The sequence below is a fragment of the Microtus oregoni genome, unplaced genomic scaffold (assembly GCF_018167655.1).
Source record: "Microtus oregoni isolate MIOR12 unplaced genomic scaffold, Mior012 000098F_ref0000018, whole genome shotgun sequence".
NCBI classification, from domain to species: Eukaryota; Metazoa; Chordata; class Mammalia; order Rodentia; family Cricetidae; genus Microtus; species Microtus oregoni.
This window is the reverse complement of record NW_024544711.1, coordinates 575,577-591,262: the sequence shown is the minus strand read 5'-3', so window position 1 is coordinate 591,262 and position 15,686 is coordinate 575,577. Positions and strand designations below refer to the sequence as shown.

Genomic DNA, 15,686 nt, shown 5'->3' with positions numbered 1-15,686 from the left:
TTCAGCATCGGCTCCTGTTTTCAGGTTCCTGCCCTGACTTCCTCTGGTGATAAACTGAGATGTGGAAATGTAAGACAAATAAACCCTTTCCTCCCCAAGTTGCTTTGGTTGTGGTATTTCATCATAGCACTAGTAACCCTAAGACCAGTCAGTACCAGGATAATGGGATGTTTCTGTGACATACCTGACCATGTTTTGGGGGAGAACTGTGGAAGGACTTTGGAATTCTGGGTTAGAAAAGTCATCGTTCAAAGTTTGGTGAGCTGTTCTGTAGGAGCTTGGAAGGTAAGAATGTTGAGGGCAGTACAGAGGTCCAGCTTGTGAAGTTTCAGAGGGAAGTTAAGAGTCCATCACGGTCATTTGTTATTTTGAATTCTGTGGCCTTGTTAGCTGGGGCTGAAGAATCAGCTGTGATAAACAAGATACCAGAAGCTGGGCGGTGGTGGCGCACGCCTTTAATCCCAGCACTCGGGAGGCAGAGGCAAGCTGATCTCTATGAGTTCGAGGCCAGCCTGGTCTACAAGAACTAGTTCCAGGACAGGCTCCAAAACCACAGAGAAACCCTGTCTCGAAATTTAAAAAAACAAAAACAAAAAACAAGATACCAGAAACTGCTTTATGGGGATACTCGAGGCTGCTCCGCTGGAGTAATTAAGAAGACAGGAGGTGAGAAGTTGGGAAGTGTTTGGTTCCTGAGAGTCAGAACATTTTTTATTGTGGATACAATTACCTGTCAAAAATTTATAGCATTTCTGGCACTTTACAAATTTTCATTTTTTCATTACATTCTATTTATGTCAAGAATCTTTGACTAACTCCAACTTCTGCATTACCTCCTACTTTCTGTTTTCCTGACTACCATTTTCTTATTTCTTAAAACTTGACAATATGCCAATGGTGTGTCTATAAGAACAAGAAAGACTTAAGATGAGTGTATTCTTTCTATAGATTATCCCCTGCTGGGGCTGCCCTCTCCCATCCCACCAGATGCAGTGAATGGTTTACAGGTCATTTCAATCTATTTTGTTTCTTGAGTATGTTCTTTTTGTTTGGACTGAAACCATGGGCGTCTGTTTCCTCGGCCTTTAACCCCCTACTCTATACAACTCAGATCCGACACATGGTTGGGAACAAGCCATGCCTGGCACAGCAGATGCATCCATTAAACATCTCACTACAGCTTCTCTGCATGATTTTCTGGTTCTTATCTCTTTAGCACTAAAAATCCATCTCTTGGAGTTGAGGTTTTTAATCTAGTCCAATAAGTTCAAATCCTGGCAAACACTATATGAAACTAAAGTTACTCTCTCTGTAGCCACGTCCTACAAGCTAAGATTAAGCCTTCTCTCTCCCCCCAAACCCTGCTTCTCCACGACTCAGCATCCACAGCAAAGGCTGCCATGGCTGCAGCTCTTCTCCCCTGCCTTCATGTGTGCTCCCCCGCCAAAGCTGTCAGCTTGTGCCCAGCTTGGCTTGCACTTATGTCCCCAGAGAGGAAAGTTACCAGTAATCTCCGCTTGCTCTGCTTCCCGTGACACAGCACTTCTTCTGCAGTCTTTTGGTAGGTGTATTTAAAAAGGGGCTCTCAACACAGCACACTCACAGCACCCTCAGATATGCGGTCTGTTCATATCCTCTAATTCTTACTATGCGTTCTCCTGTGCTATCTACCCTACAGTATTTATGTTTTTATAGTGATGTCAGGTGGCCAGCAACAGTACCCTATTTTGCCACTAGGTGGTAGTACTGCTTATATTTTAGGCTTCCCTGGTTTAATCTGAAGATGTCTTGCCTTGCTTTGTGGAGACTAGGTTAAAGGTCAGGAAACAAGCTTTGCCATTGTTCTATGTGTTCTAAAGAGTGTCTGAACTACTGTGCTGCATTAATTTTAACCCAACATGGGAAGCACCAACAGTTTCAAAAGCATCTTTTTACAAATCAATATAAGACAAAACAGGTCACAGTTCCTGTTCTTTAGCAGCACAGAGCCCGTTAGGAAGCAATCCATAAATAACGCGACTGACGGCTGTAATTACTATGATGCCGTAAGCCCAGTCCTAATGAAATAGGTCTGCAAGGGTGTGTGCAGAAACACCTTCGCGAAATCGCTGAATTCAGGCGCACCTTAAATATATTCCTCCTGTGCCTGGTTTAAAGGAAGCAGCACAAGGTACGGCTCGAATGGCCACTCTCAAAGACACTCTACTTTCAGCATGGAGATGGACCTAATGTCGACTAAAATGTCTCCTCCAAAGTGTTTTTTAAAAACAATTTTTGGATTTGCTTAAATAGTTAAATGAAAACTTCAAGCTAGAACTGAGTTCTGTATGACAAATCAGATATGTACCATTTAAACAGGACCTTCAGGAGGAAGTGTGCAATGTATATGCAGTCAAGCAAACCAAAATGTGTCTGCACATTATATCCCTGAACTCTCAAACAGATGTCCTGTACAAGTTTAAAGGGCGCTGTGCTGTAAGTGTTACGATAACAAATGGCTTTTTAACCTATTAGGTAACTGACTCTAGTGTTTTAAATCACTGATAGTAGCTTGTGGTAAGAAAAAACAAATCATTGTTTATAGTTATCCTATTTCCAAAATGATATGAAGTGTCTATTTTGAAGACGTTATTGCCAGAGAGTTTTTAGGCAATTAGAATGGGAAAAAGATAATAGGTAGATGATAGTAAGACAGTGTGTAAGAGCAAAGGCTGAGCTGTTAGGATGCTGGAGCTAATGGAGAAAGCAGGAAAGAGAACAGTTTCTTCAGTGAGTCACAGCAGTCTAGAAAAGAAGGGAGACTCTGAAATGACAGAAAAGAACTAGATAGAATAGGAGATATCTATAGATGAGCAAAATGGAGTATTCAGAGGAAAAAGTCAGAAATCAAGATGTTAAAATAGCCAAGCAACAGAAACAACACAAAATAGAACTTTCCCTCAGGGAAGGAAGTAAACCATTTCTGTTGACAATCTCCAATTTTATGAAGTTATTATATTTGTTGGGAATCTGCCTAACTGATAATTAAAGTAACTAAAGTTTTAATCAATTACTTTGAATCTTTTCCCTTCTACACACTAAATATTTTATTGTGTAAGTTTTCTTGCTATCTGGCAAACCAACATCAGTGCTAAGAAGTGTCATGGAAATCATTCTCTAGGCTTATGATGCCTGCATTTTCCAAATAAGGCAATGAAATATTTGAGATACACTGTAAAAATAAAGCTAGTTTCTATAAGCTGTACAGAAACCCTTCCCTCTAAACTGAATACAATGATAAAGTTGGGGTTATTATTTTTAAACTTAAAAACTAGAAAGAACTAGTCACTAGGGCTAATTTATTTTCTTTGAATGATTTGTTATATTAATGTAACACATTTACTAAGAATATGTTAACTTTAAGAAAGAGTTTATATATTATTGTTTAGTTTAAAGTATACTTTTGAGTTAGTAAAGCATCTTAGCTACCCCAAGTTGACAAGAGGATATGGAATGAAAGTGGATCAGCTACAATTAAAAGTTGCAGTCTTGATACCTTCATATTAGATGCCTCAGTTTCCAGTTTTGTAAGATGATTGGAATTATCTTCTAGCTCTTGTCGAAGGTTTGAGTTCTCCATCTTCAGGGCCTCCACCTGCTTTAACAACTGATCATATGAAGCTGCAGCCATCCTTGGCTACCCTTGGACCTATAGGGTTAAAAAGGATTTTGAAATTCACTACTGAAAATGGAGAAGCTGCTTGTTTTGTTTTGAAAGAAGAGACAATGGCAGCAAAGCTGTCCAGACAGGGATGGTGGCTGTGTGCGGGTTTGGTCTCCAAACGACGTCACTCAAGCAACAGCACCTCCTGAGAGGACAGAACACAGGGTCCTAGCTGAAGAGAAACAGGTAAAAGCAGAAGGCAGACCTCAGCCTATTTGCACAGGGAAGATTTCTATCTGTAAGAATCTTTCAAGGTTAAAGATGATCTAACTAGCCCTGTTATGTCAAACTTACAGAACAGAGCCACTGATAAGGAAGTTGTATAGTAATGGATTTCAGTCTTAGATTTGAGCATGGGTTATAGGTTTTCAGAGTCAGAACAGATTAACAAGACCATTCTATCACTTTTATTTAATGAAAGGTTTGTCTTAAAACATCCCATGGTGAAGTAGTTCTGAAGATTTAAGATGTCACAGAACAGCAGCCATTCACAAAACTGTCACAAAGGCAAGGATAAAACTGAGACTTCTGATGGAAAGGATAGCCCAGTCTATGGCAGAAGTGGTCTGTGTTCAAACTGAGGCTGAAAGGTATTTGACAGAAGAAAGTGCATGGGATGACCTTAGAGATAAGACTTTAAAGAGAGTGGAGGGAACAGAGGAGACAAGAAAGAGAGCGCTGTTGGTATGACCAGATACAGGATGACACAGGGCATGTCAAGACTAAGCAAGAGAAAAACAAAAGAAGAAAAAAGAAAGAATAACAAGAGTCAGGAAACCCAGATTCTCTTTTTAGTTTAATGTCAACTAATTTTGGAATAAAAATTAAGAATAAACAATTCTAAATTATTTAATACAAAACATCACATACATTTAAAGATTCTGATATAAACTGCTTCCATAAAAGGAAGGGCATCTAATTAGGACAATGCAGGCTGCCTACACCATTGGCTATTCGTGACAATACTGGAGTTGTACAACTCGAGCACCCTAACAACAAATCAAGGGACTCGAATCTAGTCATTTCTACAAGGCCAGAGACACTGGTGAACCTGGGACAACCCAAGGGTGCCTAAGAAGGAAGGGGAGGCCTGGGCTGGAGACCATCTATCGGAAGTTTCCAAAGTTAAAAACAAGGAGACTCATATTTGGAAGCATGGTCTTAGGCTCAGGCACGGTCATCTATCGGTTAACTTTCACCCCTTCGTTATTTCATTTGTAGAAGGCATTTACCACCTGCTTCAACATAACTTAGAGGAATGCTGTTAGGAGTAAGAAAATAGAGACTGAAAACCCGCGATTCTAAGTAAATATATTCTGAAGGCACACGTGCAGCAAACTTCTTAGTGAGACCTTACGGTGAAGCTGCCCTTCCGTAATACCAGGGATGAGAGGGAAAGAAGCAGACCACTTTCCACAGGACCAAGGAGAGCTCTCAGACAATGGCAAAATTCATATGATTAATCTTTTTTTTCTGTTTTATATATGTCAATAATAAGTAGGTCCAGAAATACACAGCATATTGAAATCATCTGACAAGTAGGGATCCAACAAAGCTCTAATAATTAAGCCTCAAAATAATTTACTTAAAATACAATTACAGGCAATGTTACACTAAAATAACAAAACGAGGGAAAAGCTAATGTGGGGGTGTGCTGAGACAAGTCGATTTACATAACCACAAAAAAAGAGCAAGCTCTGGCCAGCAGGCAGAAACTTCAGACTGATGTTGGTACACTGTTTGAGCAAAAGAGTGCAATGCCCACAGCGGCCAGAAGAGGGCATCAGATCCTCTGGAGCTGGAGTTGCAGGTGGTTGGGATCCACCCAATGTTAGTGCTGAGAACTCAAGCACTCTTATTGGCCAAAGCCCCCAGATTTGTTCTGAATGGTGGTCAAGATTTTCATGACCTCTACTCCCCTAAAGAATCTCAATCACTAAAGTCCTTCTGCTCTAACAATGAAATAAGAAAACAATGAGATGTTTCACGGAGGGTTACTCTACCACACAACCCTTCTGGAGGCTGAAGCTGTCATGTCTTAACCTGCAATTGCTCTATACAAAAATTGGAAGTTTTCAGCCGGGCGCTGGTGGCGCACGCCTTTAATCCCAGCATTTGGTCGGAGGCAGAGGCAGGTGGATCTCTGTGAGTTCAAGGCCAGCCTGGTCTAGTTCCAGGACAGGAACCAAAAAGCTACGGAGAAACCCAGTCTCGAAAATTTAAAAAAAAAAAAAATTGGAAATTTTGGCATTTACTTTGGGAATATTTTTCATGCAATCATAAGAATTTCACACCAAATAGTGTAACTAGAACTCATTCAACCGCTTTTTTTAAAAAGGGCTGGAGGTGATGCTCAGTGGTAAGTTCTTGCCTTGAATATTCAATCTTCAGTACCCACCCAAGCACAACAATGGAGCTTACGTGATCACATAATGTCACCATGCCTTGTGAATTGGAAACTCAAAAACTTGACTTGACCAAGAGCATGCAAACACCTCAACTTATTTCCCTGTAGCTAAGATGCCAGCTCAGATCCCTGCTCACATCTTGAGGTAGGGCAAGAGCAAGCAAAAGGAGGCTATAACCAGACTTTACCTAAATGCTTACAGAAAACACATGCACTGCAGAAAACAAAGCAAGGAACAGAAAGGCAAAAGTAGTACAACCAGGATTAAACGTGGAGAATTCATTATTACTCACTTAAGTCTGGGACTGCTATTTTTTTTTAAATAATAGAATTGCTTGTCTTGGTTTTAATACTTTTAGATGATAATGGAGTAAACATTAATGGAAAAATACCAAAGAAAATCAGGCAAATCATAAAAGATCACCTAAAATCATAAGATCATAAAAGACCATTAGTCAAACAATATATCAGAAAACATAATTTACCAAACTGATCCCCATAAAGAAATGGGACATTTTTCAAGGAAGACTTACAATACAGTTGGGCATGGTGGTGTATACCTATAATCAGCCTTAGCACTAGAGACTAAGGCAGGAGGATGATTACAAATTCAAGGTCAGCAATTCTGCATAGAAAGACTGGGTTGGAGGAGTCACAATGGCAAAGCTGTTATTACTAGTTTGTATCACTGGACATGAATAGACCACACAGAGAAAAGAACTAAGGAGAAGAGGTATTTTCTATTCCAGCAGCCATCCTCAGCTCAATGTGGGGGCATGCTTAGTAGGTGTGAAGCCCCAGGTTCAACCCCAACACCAGACAACCGAACGCTCCAACTTCCTTAATATGATTCACATCAGCCCTAGAAGAAGCATCCTCCTTATACAGAAACATTATATTACAGCAGTAGCTGACACAAATTAATAAAGGAAATTAGAAGGCAAACCTTGGATGAAGTATTACACAACTGAAATAGTGGGGAACAATATATGAATATACTACAGGACAAACATTAAAAATTCATATGTTCAAATAGAAGACAGATAGAAGGTGAAACACAAGAAATAAATCCCATTTACAAGAACTGCTAAGTCATGCTTCCATATATAAATTTATGGCTTTATCTTCCTAGAGGTAATCCATGGGGAAAACATAGGTGGATGCTGTAAACTTACACAGATCGCCAACAAGTGGGAAGGCATGACTGTGCATTAAGATCAGCATCATAAACACGCTACTTTCCCTAAAGTAACATACATTTATAATTCCAATAAAAATTTTGCATATGGTTTATTTTGGTTGTTTTCTAAGCTACACATTTGGGGAAAGGCTAGCAAAAATATAAAATGACAGTGGAGTAGACCCATCACATACTCACGCGAGGCCCAAGCTGTCCTCAAATCACCACAGCCCAGGCTAGCCCTGCACTGGCAGCAAGCCTCTTGCCCAGCCTCCCAAGGACTGGGGCTACACCACCCTGGCTTCCATTGGCACAATCCATTTCCAGTTTCCTTAGTTCTGACAGTCAGAAAGAGTGGAGAACTGAATGAGTGTGCATGGGAACTAATCCTTCTCTTTACTGTAGCTAGTCTCTAAGTCCAAAGTTATTTAAGTGTGGTGATGGTGGTGGTGGTGTGTGTGTACATGCTGTTTTGAGACAGGGTCTCACCACATAGCCCTGGCTAGCCTGGAATTTAAGTGATCCAACTGCTTCTACTTCTCCAGTGCTGGGATTAATCATGCGTGCCTCCACAAACAGCCTAAATGAAAGTTTTTTAAAAAGCTGTAATATTGACATATAAATAAATCAATCACTAGAATACAATTTTTAAAACATGAAAGCAAACATACAGAAATTGAGTCTATGATAAAGGTAATATTTCAAATATGGGAAAGAAGGGTTTAGTAATGCTAAACAGAAGTACAGCCACGAGGAGTGCCCTGCTCCTAAACAGAAGGACAGCCACCAGGAGGGGAAAAAGGGGGGAAAAAATCACCCCAACTTTACAGAAACCCTTTCAAGAACAGAAAAATAGTATATATCCTTCAATCCATCTATAGGAACAATTGACGATCACGGTGTGAAACTCAAAGGCTGTGAATGAAACAACATAGGCTATTGTTATTCACAAATATTGATTCAAAAACCCTAAAGCAAATATCAGAAAACAGAATGCACAGTAAAGAACCAAACAGCTTATTCTAGGAATGTAAATATAGTTTATTAATATCATTCAGTCCATTAAATATTGAGGTTTTAGAAAGACCTGATTACTAAAACAGAAAAAAAAAACTCTTGACAAAAGTCAGAGTATAGTCTGATAAAAAAATCTTTATAAAGTAGAAATAGGAGGGAGGCTGCTAAAAATTTCTACAATAAACTTCCTGTTTCGTTTCTGAGATACTGGACACTGAACCTAGATGCTCCTACACGTTAGGCAAGAGCTCTTATTACTAGGTCCCTAGCTACTACATAATTTTAGCTGTTTTGGTTTTAGACAGGATCTCACTCTGTAACCCAGGCTGGCCTAGAACGGAGAGCAGTCCTTAATAGGAATTACAGATGTGAGCTACCATGCCTGGTCCCACAAAACTAATATCAGGCTGGAGGATGACTCACATTGGCAAAGTGCGTGCACTGCAAACACGAGGAGCTGAGTTGATGCTCAATATCCAAGTTGTTTTGTTGTGTTTCAAAGGTAGCTTTTGCCTCTAATCCCAGCATGGGGGAGGCCGAGACAGAACAATCCCCAGCGTCACAGGGCCACCCAGTTTAGCCTAATCAGAGCAGTGAGAGAACCTATGACCCCTGAAGTTGACTTCCGGCCAGTACCCACATGAGCGCTGCGCATGTGCATATGCCTCGGTGAAATTAGAAGCATGCAGCCTCTTTACAATAAAACAAAACATCCACAGGTGTCACCACAGTTTTCACCACAGCCTAGGTCTTAGTAAGCATTGTAAATCTTAACGACATTAAGAATACTGACTGGAAAAGGAAGAAACAAACAAAAACGATGAACGTGTCCTCGTCCCTGGGTAGACCAGGCTGTTCTCAAACTATCTCTGTAGAACAGGCGGACTAAACTCACAGAGATCCGCCTGCCTCTGCATCTCAAGCGCAGGATTAAAGGAGTGTGCCACCACCACCCAACACCTCCCCCGAAACTTAAATGTGAAAATATAAAACTGTCAGATTCCAAATTGACATGCTAATTTTAAGAAAGGGTTTAAGTCCAAGAAGACTAACTCTCTCACTGTCACTTTCTCTAACAAGCAATGTTAGCCACCCTCTCCACTCCGCAAGGCCTCATAGTCAATGACAGTCCTTACTCCCTGAACATGGCTATGGATGTTGTCTGGAAAACTGGCAAGCGCTAAGGTGGCCATCACAATTAAATCAAGAGGGTGAGGAGCAAATGTTTTTGTTGGGGAAGGGAGACAGGGTTTCACTATGGTCTAGACCTCTCCATACAGATCAAGCTGACCTGACAATCTCTGAGATCCTCCTGCCTCTGCCTCTTAGGTGCAAGGATTAAAGGCATGGGCCACCACGTCAAGCTACACACGTTTTCTGTAAGAGAGAACAGCAAACATTATAAGTCTTTGTAGGCCCACATGACTGTTGTACCTTCTGGTCTTTGTAGCATAAAACCCTCAGAAACTACAACATGGGACAGCATGACTATCTTCAAATACAGCCAGTTTACAGAAACTGCTAGCAGTTTGCAAAACCCTGGCATCTATCTGATCTTCAAACATTCAAGGGCAGCCCACGTAACTTCTAAGGCTACTGAAAAATTCTGAAAATTAGTATTTACTTTTAGCTAGTAAGAGGTAATCTGTTGTTATGCTGAAAAGAACAATGAACTACATGGTCTCATCTCAAGCCCCTTGATTTTTGCAAGTCACTCCATTCCTTACCTTTTTAGCTGCTTCTCAGGTTTTTGAGATTGTAAATTCACACTTTCAAAAACTTAACTATCACTTAGGTACCCGAGGAGACAGAAAATTCCCAGTACTAGTAAGGAATAAAGCACGAATGAGTGGTGTTTACTTCAGGAAATAAACAAATTTGTGGCTGACTACTTCAGAGAAGGGTCAAACCGGAAACTCCATTTCTATATTCATTCATACACAACTGTGTACCTAATGAGGATAGTGATCTTCTACGAAGAAAATCAATTATATTCATAATGGTTTTACATTTTTTTCATCGAACAGAAATGTAAAGTTCTAACCCAATAGTATTTTATTAATTTGGGAGACATATTTTTATGACACTAAATCATACTGTGTCTCAGGACTCTCACAGAGATGGAGATCAGCCTGCTTTGCCTTCCAAGTGCTTAGACTGAAGATTATTTACTTCCTTTTATTAACACATTTCTTATAGTGGTTTCCTTAACAACAGAACTGCTAAGGGCACCAACTGTTCTTAGATTACATGACTAATTTTCATAAACTTTATCAAAAAAATTGAGAGCATATAAAAGTCTCAAAATTCTATACCTTGTTTCCTAGCTATGACATATTATTTATATCTTCTACACATATCCTTACTTCTATGTGTCTGAGACGTGAAATCCAGATAGTATATGCCATAAGCTGTACATGTGTTAAACCCATTACCCCCCTTTACCTTACAACTACCCATGAAGTAAGTATTATGCTTCTTGTAGAGTTAAGGAAAAGGTGATGTCCAAATGGCAAGTAATTTCCCCAGAACTCAGACCAAAGGTTTGTCAGGAGTCAAACCCATACTGGTGTCCAATGCTCACATTCTTACCGAGCAAGCAAGGCTCTAACCTGATAACAGCTTTCAATTTACCTCCTATTAGGTTCCAGTATACCCCCCCCATATAAGTCTCTTCTCAATATTTTCTGCATATGGCTTGTACCTTTGTGGTACATGTGTTCTAACATCCTCTTTTTGAATGCCACATTATTTATCTTCTGCTCTGTTAGAGCATAGCTTCTTCTTCTAGGTCCAGTTCAGCTGCTTTCCACAAAGCCCTGCTGACATGTCTAATCAACAACACATATCCTGCTGAAGGAGCAGTAACTATGACACACCTTGGCCTAGTTATGGTCTACTTTACTCTGGTGTGTTTATCTCCTCAGCTAAGGCACAGACATCTTTAGAAGAGGGCTGTATGTAATGTGCAGTCTCTGTAACCCCAATGCTCCCAGTGACAGTCACATAGAAGGTAAACAATATGCATCATCAGTTATAGAAGCAAGCAAATAGAAAACAAGACAAATTCAGAGAAAAATGAAAGACAACCTTCCACTAAAGAATAAGACTCTCTGTGGCTGCACCATGGGATCAACAAATTCTGACAATTTCTAATCCATACACTACCACACCAGTATAAGGCGGTGCTAATGCTATAAGAAACTTTGAGTCCTCCCATTCCACTTTGAGCTGATAGTGCCAATCATGTCACTTGGAAAACCAAGTTCTCAGTGAGATGAGGTACCGTCATATAAGTCAGGGATAAAACACAGTTGCCTTTTTTCATTTTTAGAGTATGCTGGCTAGCAGGGTTTTGATTCTGTTGCCTAACCTTTTTGCCAAAAGAGAAATCACCTTGCAAAACTATTTCTACTTTGTTCGAGTATTCTTTCTTTTATTTATTTATTTATTTATTTTTTTGGTTTTTCAAGATAAGGTTTCTCTGTAGCTTGAGCCTGTCCTGGAACTTGATATGCATGGCCTTGAACTCACAGAGCTCTGCCTATCTCTACCTCCTGGGTATTGGGATTAAAGGCATGAGCTATCACTGCTTGGCTTGGCTTGTTGTATTCTCTTGTGTGCTGCTGATTTTCATTTCTAGTTTGTGTCATAGTTACTGCTCCTTCAGCAGGATATGTGCTGTTGATTAGACATGTCAGCAGGGCTTTGTGTAAACAATGGGTTCATTTCTAACAATAAATCTGAACCTTTTGTAGACAGGGTCTCTGCATTAGTAATAGAGCTAGGACACTGTATTAAAGTGGGGCCTACATCAATTGGTGGAATTCAAGGACACGTGAATCAACACAGACACACAGAAGGAACACTATGTTACAATGGAAAGGGGGGTTGCTGAGAGAGAGAGAGAGAGAGAGAGAAGAGGAGAGGAGAGGAGAGGCCCTTCCCTGGAGTCTTCAGAAAAAAGTAATCTTGCCAACACATTGGTTTTGGGCTTCCAGTCTCCAGAATAGTAAAATCACAGGTTTCTAATGCTCTAAACTATCAACAGTTTATGACACTTTGTTCCAACAGCTCTGGGAAAATAATATAGTGATAAAAGGTAAGTTAATACATTCCTTGTTCTGAAATAGCTCCTGGAAAAGGATAAACAAGATCATTATACAAAACCATCAGGCTTGTGGGTGCCACCTTCTATTCCCTGGCTCACAACTCCGTGCACTCCTTCTTCCACCAGCTCACTGCAGACGTCAACAGAACCATGAGAGGATAGAATTCCAGGAAAGGAAGGTAACCAACAGGCATGGAGGAAATAAAGATTTTCTAAAGCGATACCTGTGTCTTTCAATCTGACTATCATACTATTGAAATGGGGAACCCTCAAAAAAAAAACCAGAAAATTTCCCAAGAATCTCATGCTGGGAGAAAGAAAAAGCCTCAGCCAGAGGGGAACTTGTCTCCTGGAGAGATTCACACAGCTGTAAGAACCTTCCAGATTAGTTTGCAGGAGACTGAAATCCAGACAAAGATGGGTCCATCTGGGATGGTGCTGGCCACACATCTTGACCTGGACTGCTTAGATGTGCATATCCTTGGTCCTCTCTTTAACCTCCATCTCACTTCAGGACAGAGAAGATGGGTTGGGGTATTGCTCGAGTATGTGCATCTGTACGTGTGTGCATGTGTCTGTTTGACTAGAGCTCTGTCTCTCTTCCCAATGTGGCCACATTGAATAAATCTTCGGCTTCCCACTTTTAATTTGGCTCTTTCAATTGGCTTTAATTGCTGAGGATGGGTGACCAGACCTGACTTGGGGCACAGGTTGTATCCCCAAGTTCATTAACACAAATACCATAATCAAAGTTCAGAAGTTGACAAAGCAAGATACATATTGGGGAGCACACAATTATCTAATATAACTAAATACAGTATTTAGTTATATTAAATAACCAAGGAGACCAGGGAGGGAGAGATATAAACAACACTGTGGCTTGGAATTAGATTGTATAAGGAGGCTGTCATTGACTGGAGTCAGAAAAGGTGCTACAAGTCTAAAGGTATAAAGAGTGACTTCATTTCTGAGTTTCTATTATAGACTCTGTCATAAGTAGCTAATATACAGATAAACATTTAACTGGTAATAAAGCCAGTATTCAAAAAAAATTTAAAAACCTATTTCAATACTTACCAATTATACCTTAAATAACAATTTTATTTTTTTTTTTTAGTTTTTTTTTTTTTTTTAGTTTTTCGAGACAGGGTTTCTCTGTGGCTTTGGAGCCTGTCCTGGCACTAGCTCTTGTAGACCAGGCTGGTCTCGAACTCACAGCAATCCGCCTGCCTCTGCCTCCCGAGTGCTGGGATTAAAGGCGTGCGCCACCATCGCCCGGCTTAAATAACAATTTTAGTCTCACTTCAAAAGTAATACTTATTCACAAAAAAATTATTTTCAAAATGCCTCAGAGAAAAACAAACTGTTAGTATGCATACCTATGGCAAAAAAAAATATGATACCAGAAAGTTGTCCGTGCCCTAACCTCCCCAACCCATAAATGCATTACTTTTCTTGGCTAAAGAGACTTTGTCGGTACAATCAGTCAAGTCTGAGGAGCAAATTTTCCTGACTTACGCGGGCAGAACCAATGTTATGACATATGTTCACAGAAGAAGAAAGGGGCTGACCAAAAAAGGACCTGTGACAGTGGAAGCCAAGTGTCAGATTCAGAGGGAAATTAATGACACTGCTGACAGTGAAGGTAGAGAAAGGGAATGAAGGAGGCACCTAGAAGCTAGGGGAAAAGGCAAAGAAACAAATACTTCCCTCCAGCCTTAGGAAGGGCAGTGATCCCGAAGTGCTTCCTCACTTCGGGCCAGTGGAAACCATTCCAACTTCTGACCTCCAAGAATGCGTAATAGTAAATTTTGTCTTAAATCCTGAAGTGGGCTGAGGATAGCTCAGGTGGTAGAGTGCTTGCCTGGCATGCACAAAGCCCTGGATTTGGTCCCAGCACCACGTAAAACCAAGTATACACCCATAATCCCAGAAGTAGAGGTAGAAGATCAGTAATAGCAACAAGGCCATCCTCAGCTACACATGGAGTTCAAGGCTAATCTGGGCTATACAAGACCCTCTCAAAAACCAACCAACAAAACCCACAGATAACCAACCCACTCCACCCACTAAGTTTGCAACAATAACAGTAATAGAAAGCAATGCCAATATGGTGACCACTTCCCTTAGGGCTAAATTCCAGTGCCATCCTGATCCATGCAATGACCTTCAAATGTTTATACAAATTCTCTGACCATACTCTCCTAAGAGGTCCAATTCATCTCTTTTGTAGGCTAGACTTAGCACTCTTAGTAAAGGTAGGGCTGTTGTAGGATAATCTTTGTACACTGTGAAGATGTGTCTTTGCCAAGACACCTTCTGATTGGTTTAATAAAGAGCTGAATGGCCATTAGCTGAGCAGGAGAGGATAGGTGGGACTTGTGTGGGGAGAGAGGAAGAGAAGAAGGAATCTAGGCATGCAGAGACGCAGAACAAGTTAGACATGCAGTACAGAGAAGGTAACCAAGTCACATAATATAACATAGATGAATAAAAACAGATTAATTTAAGTTATGAGAGCTAGTTGGGAAAAAGCCTAAGCTAAGGTCAAGCTTTCATAATTAATAAGAAGTCTCCAAGTCACTTTTTGCAGGCTGGCAGGCCAAGAAAGTATGACTCCCTAAGACAACAGAAATGGTGTACAGGCTCTGAGACCACACCATAAATGGCTTCCTTTTTTGCCTCTTTCCCACAAAATAAGCAACTGAGACTATTGGTCAGTAGCCATTGGGAAATAGAGGATATGTGAACGAGTCATCTTGGAAGTAGCCTCAGTTCTAGTCAAGGCCTGATGACTGTCAAGATAACCAAATCTTGGGGCTGGAGAGATGGCTGAGGTAAAGAGCACTGACTGCTCTTCCAGAGATCCTGAGTTCAATTCCCAGCAACCACAAGGTGGCTCACAACCATCTGTAATGAGATCTGGTGCCCTCTTCTGGCCAGCAAGCATACACACAGACAGAACACTGTATACACAATAAATAAATAAATCTTAAAAAAAAAAAAAAGATAACCAAATCTTAACTGCAGCTTCCTGAGAAAACAGTTTTCTCGCAAACAAGATGCTCTTGAATTTCTATCTCATGGAAACTGAAACAATAAATGCTTATAATTTAAGGCACAATGTTGTTTCAAGCATTAAGTTTTGGTGTGATCTGTTGTGCAGTAACACAGAACTAGGACAACCAGTGAGTAGTCATAGCAAGTACGAATCGCTGCAGTCTGTGGTAAACAGAATCCAGAAAAGGAAACCTACAGCCTCCACTAG

The 15,686-nt window shown here is 40.4% G+C and overlaps 1 protein-coding gene across 8 annotated transcripts in view; it reads right to left on the bottom strand.

Annotated features, from left to right (window-relative positions):
• LOC121443013 (adenomatous polyposis coli protein-like) overlaps positions 1-15,686 on the bottom strand; it is a 93,326-nt gene that overhangs the window by 48,708 nt on the left and 28,932 nt on the right. For 3 of the 8 annotated variants that reach the window (XM_041644690.1, XM_041644692.1, XM_041644696.1), the window contains exon 2: positions 3,536-3,688. The exons of the other annotated variants lie outside the window; for them this stretch is intronic. In XM_041644690.1, the coding sequence (XP_041500624.1) occupies positions 3,536-3,670 (135 nt within the window). In that variant the 5' untranslated portion in view covers positions 3,671-3,688. The remainder of the gene's footprint in view (positions 1-3,535; positions 3,689-15,686) is intronic. 8 annotated transcript variants of the gene reach the window in all.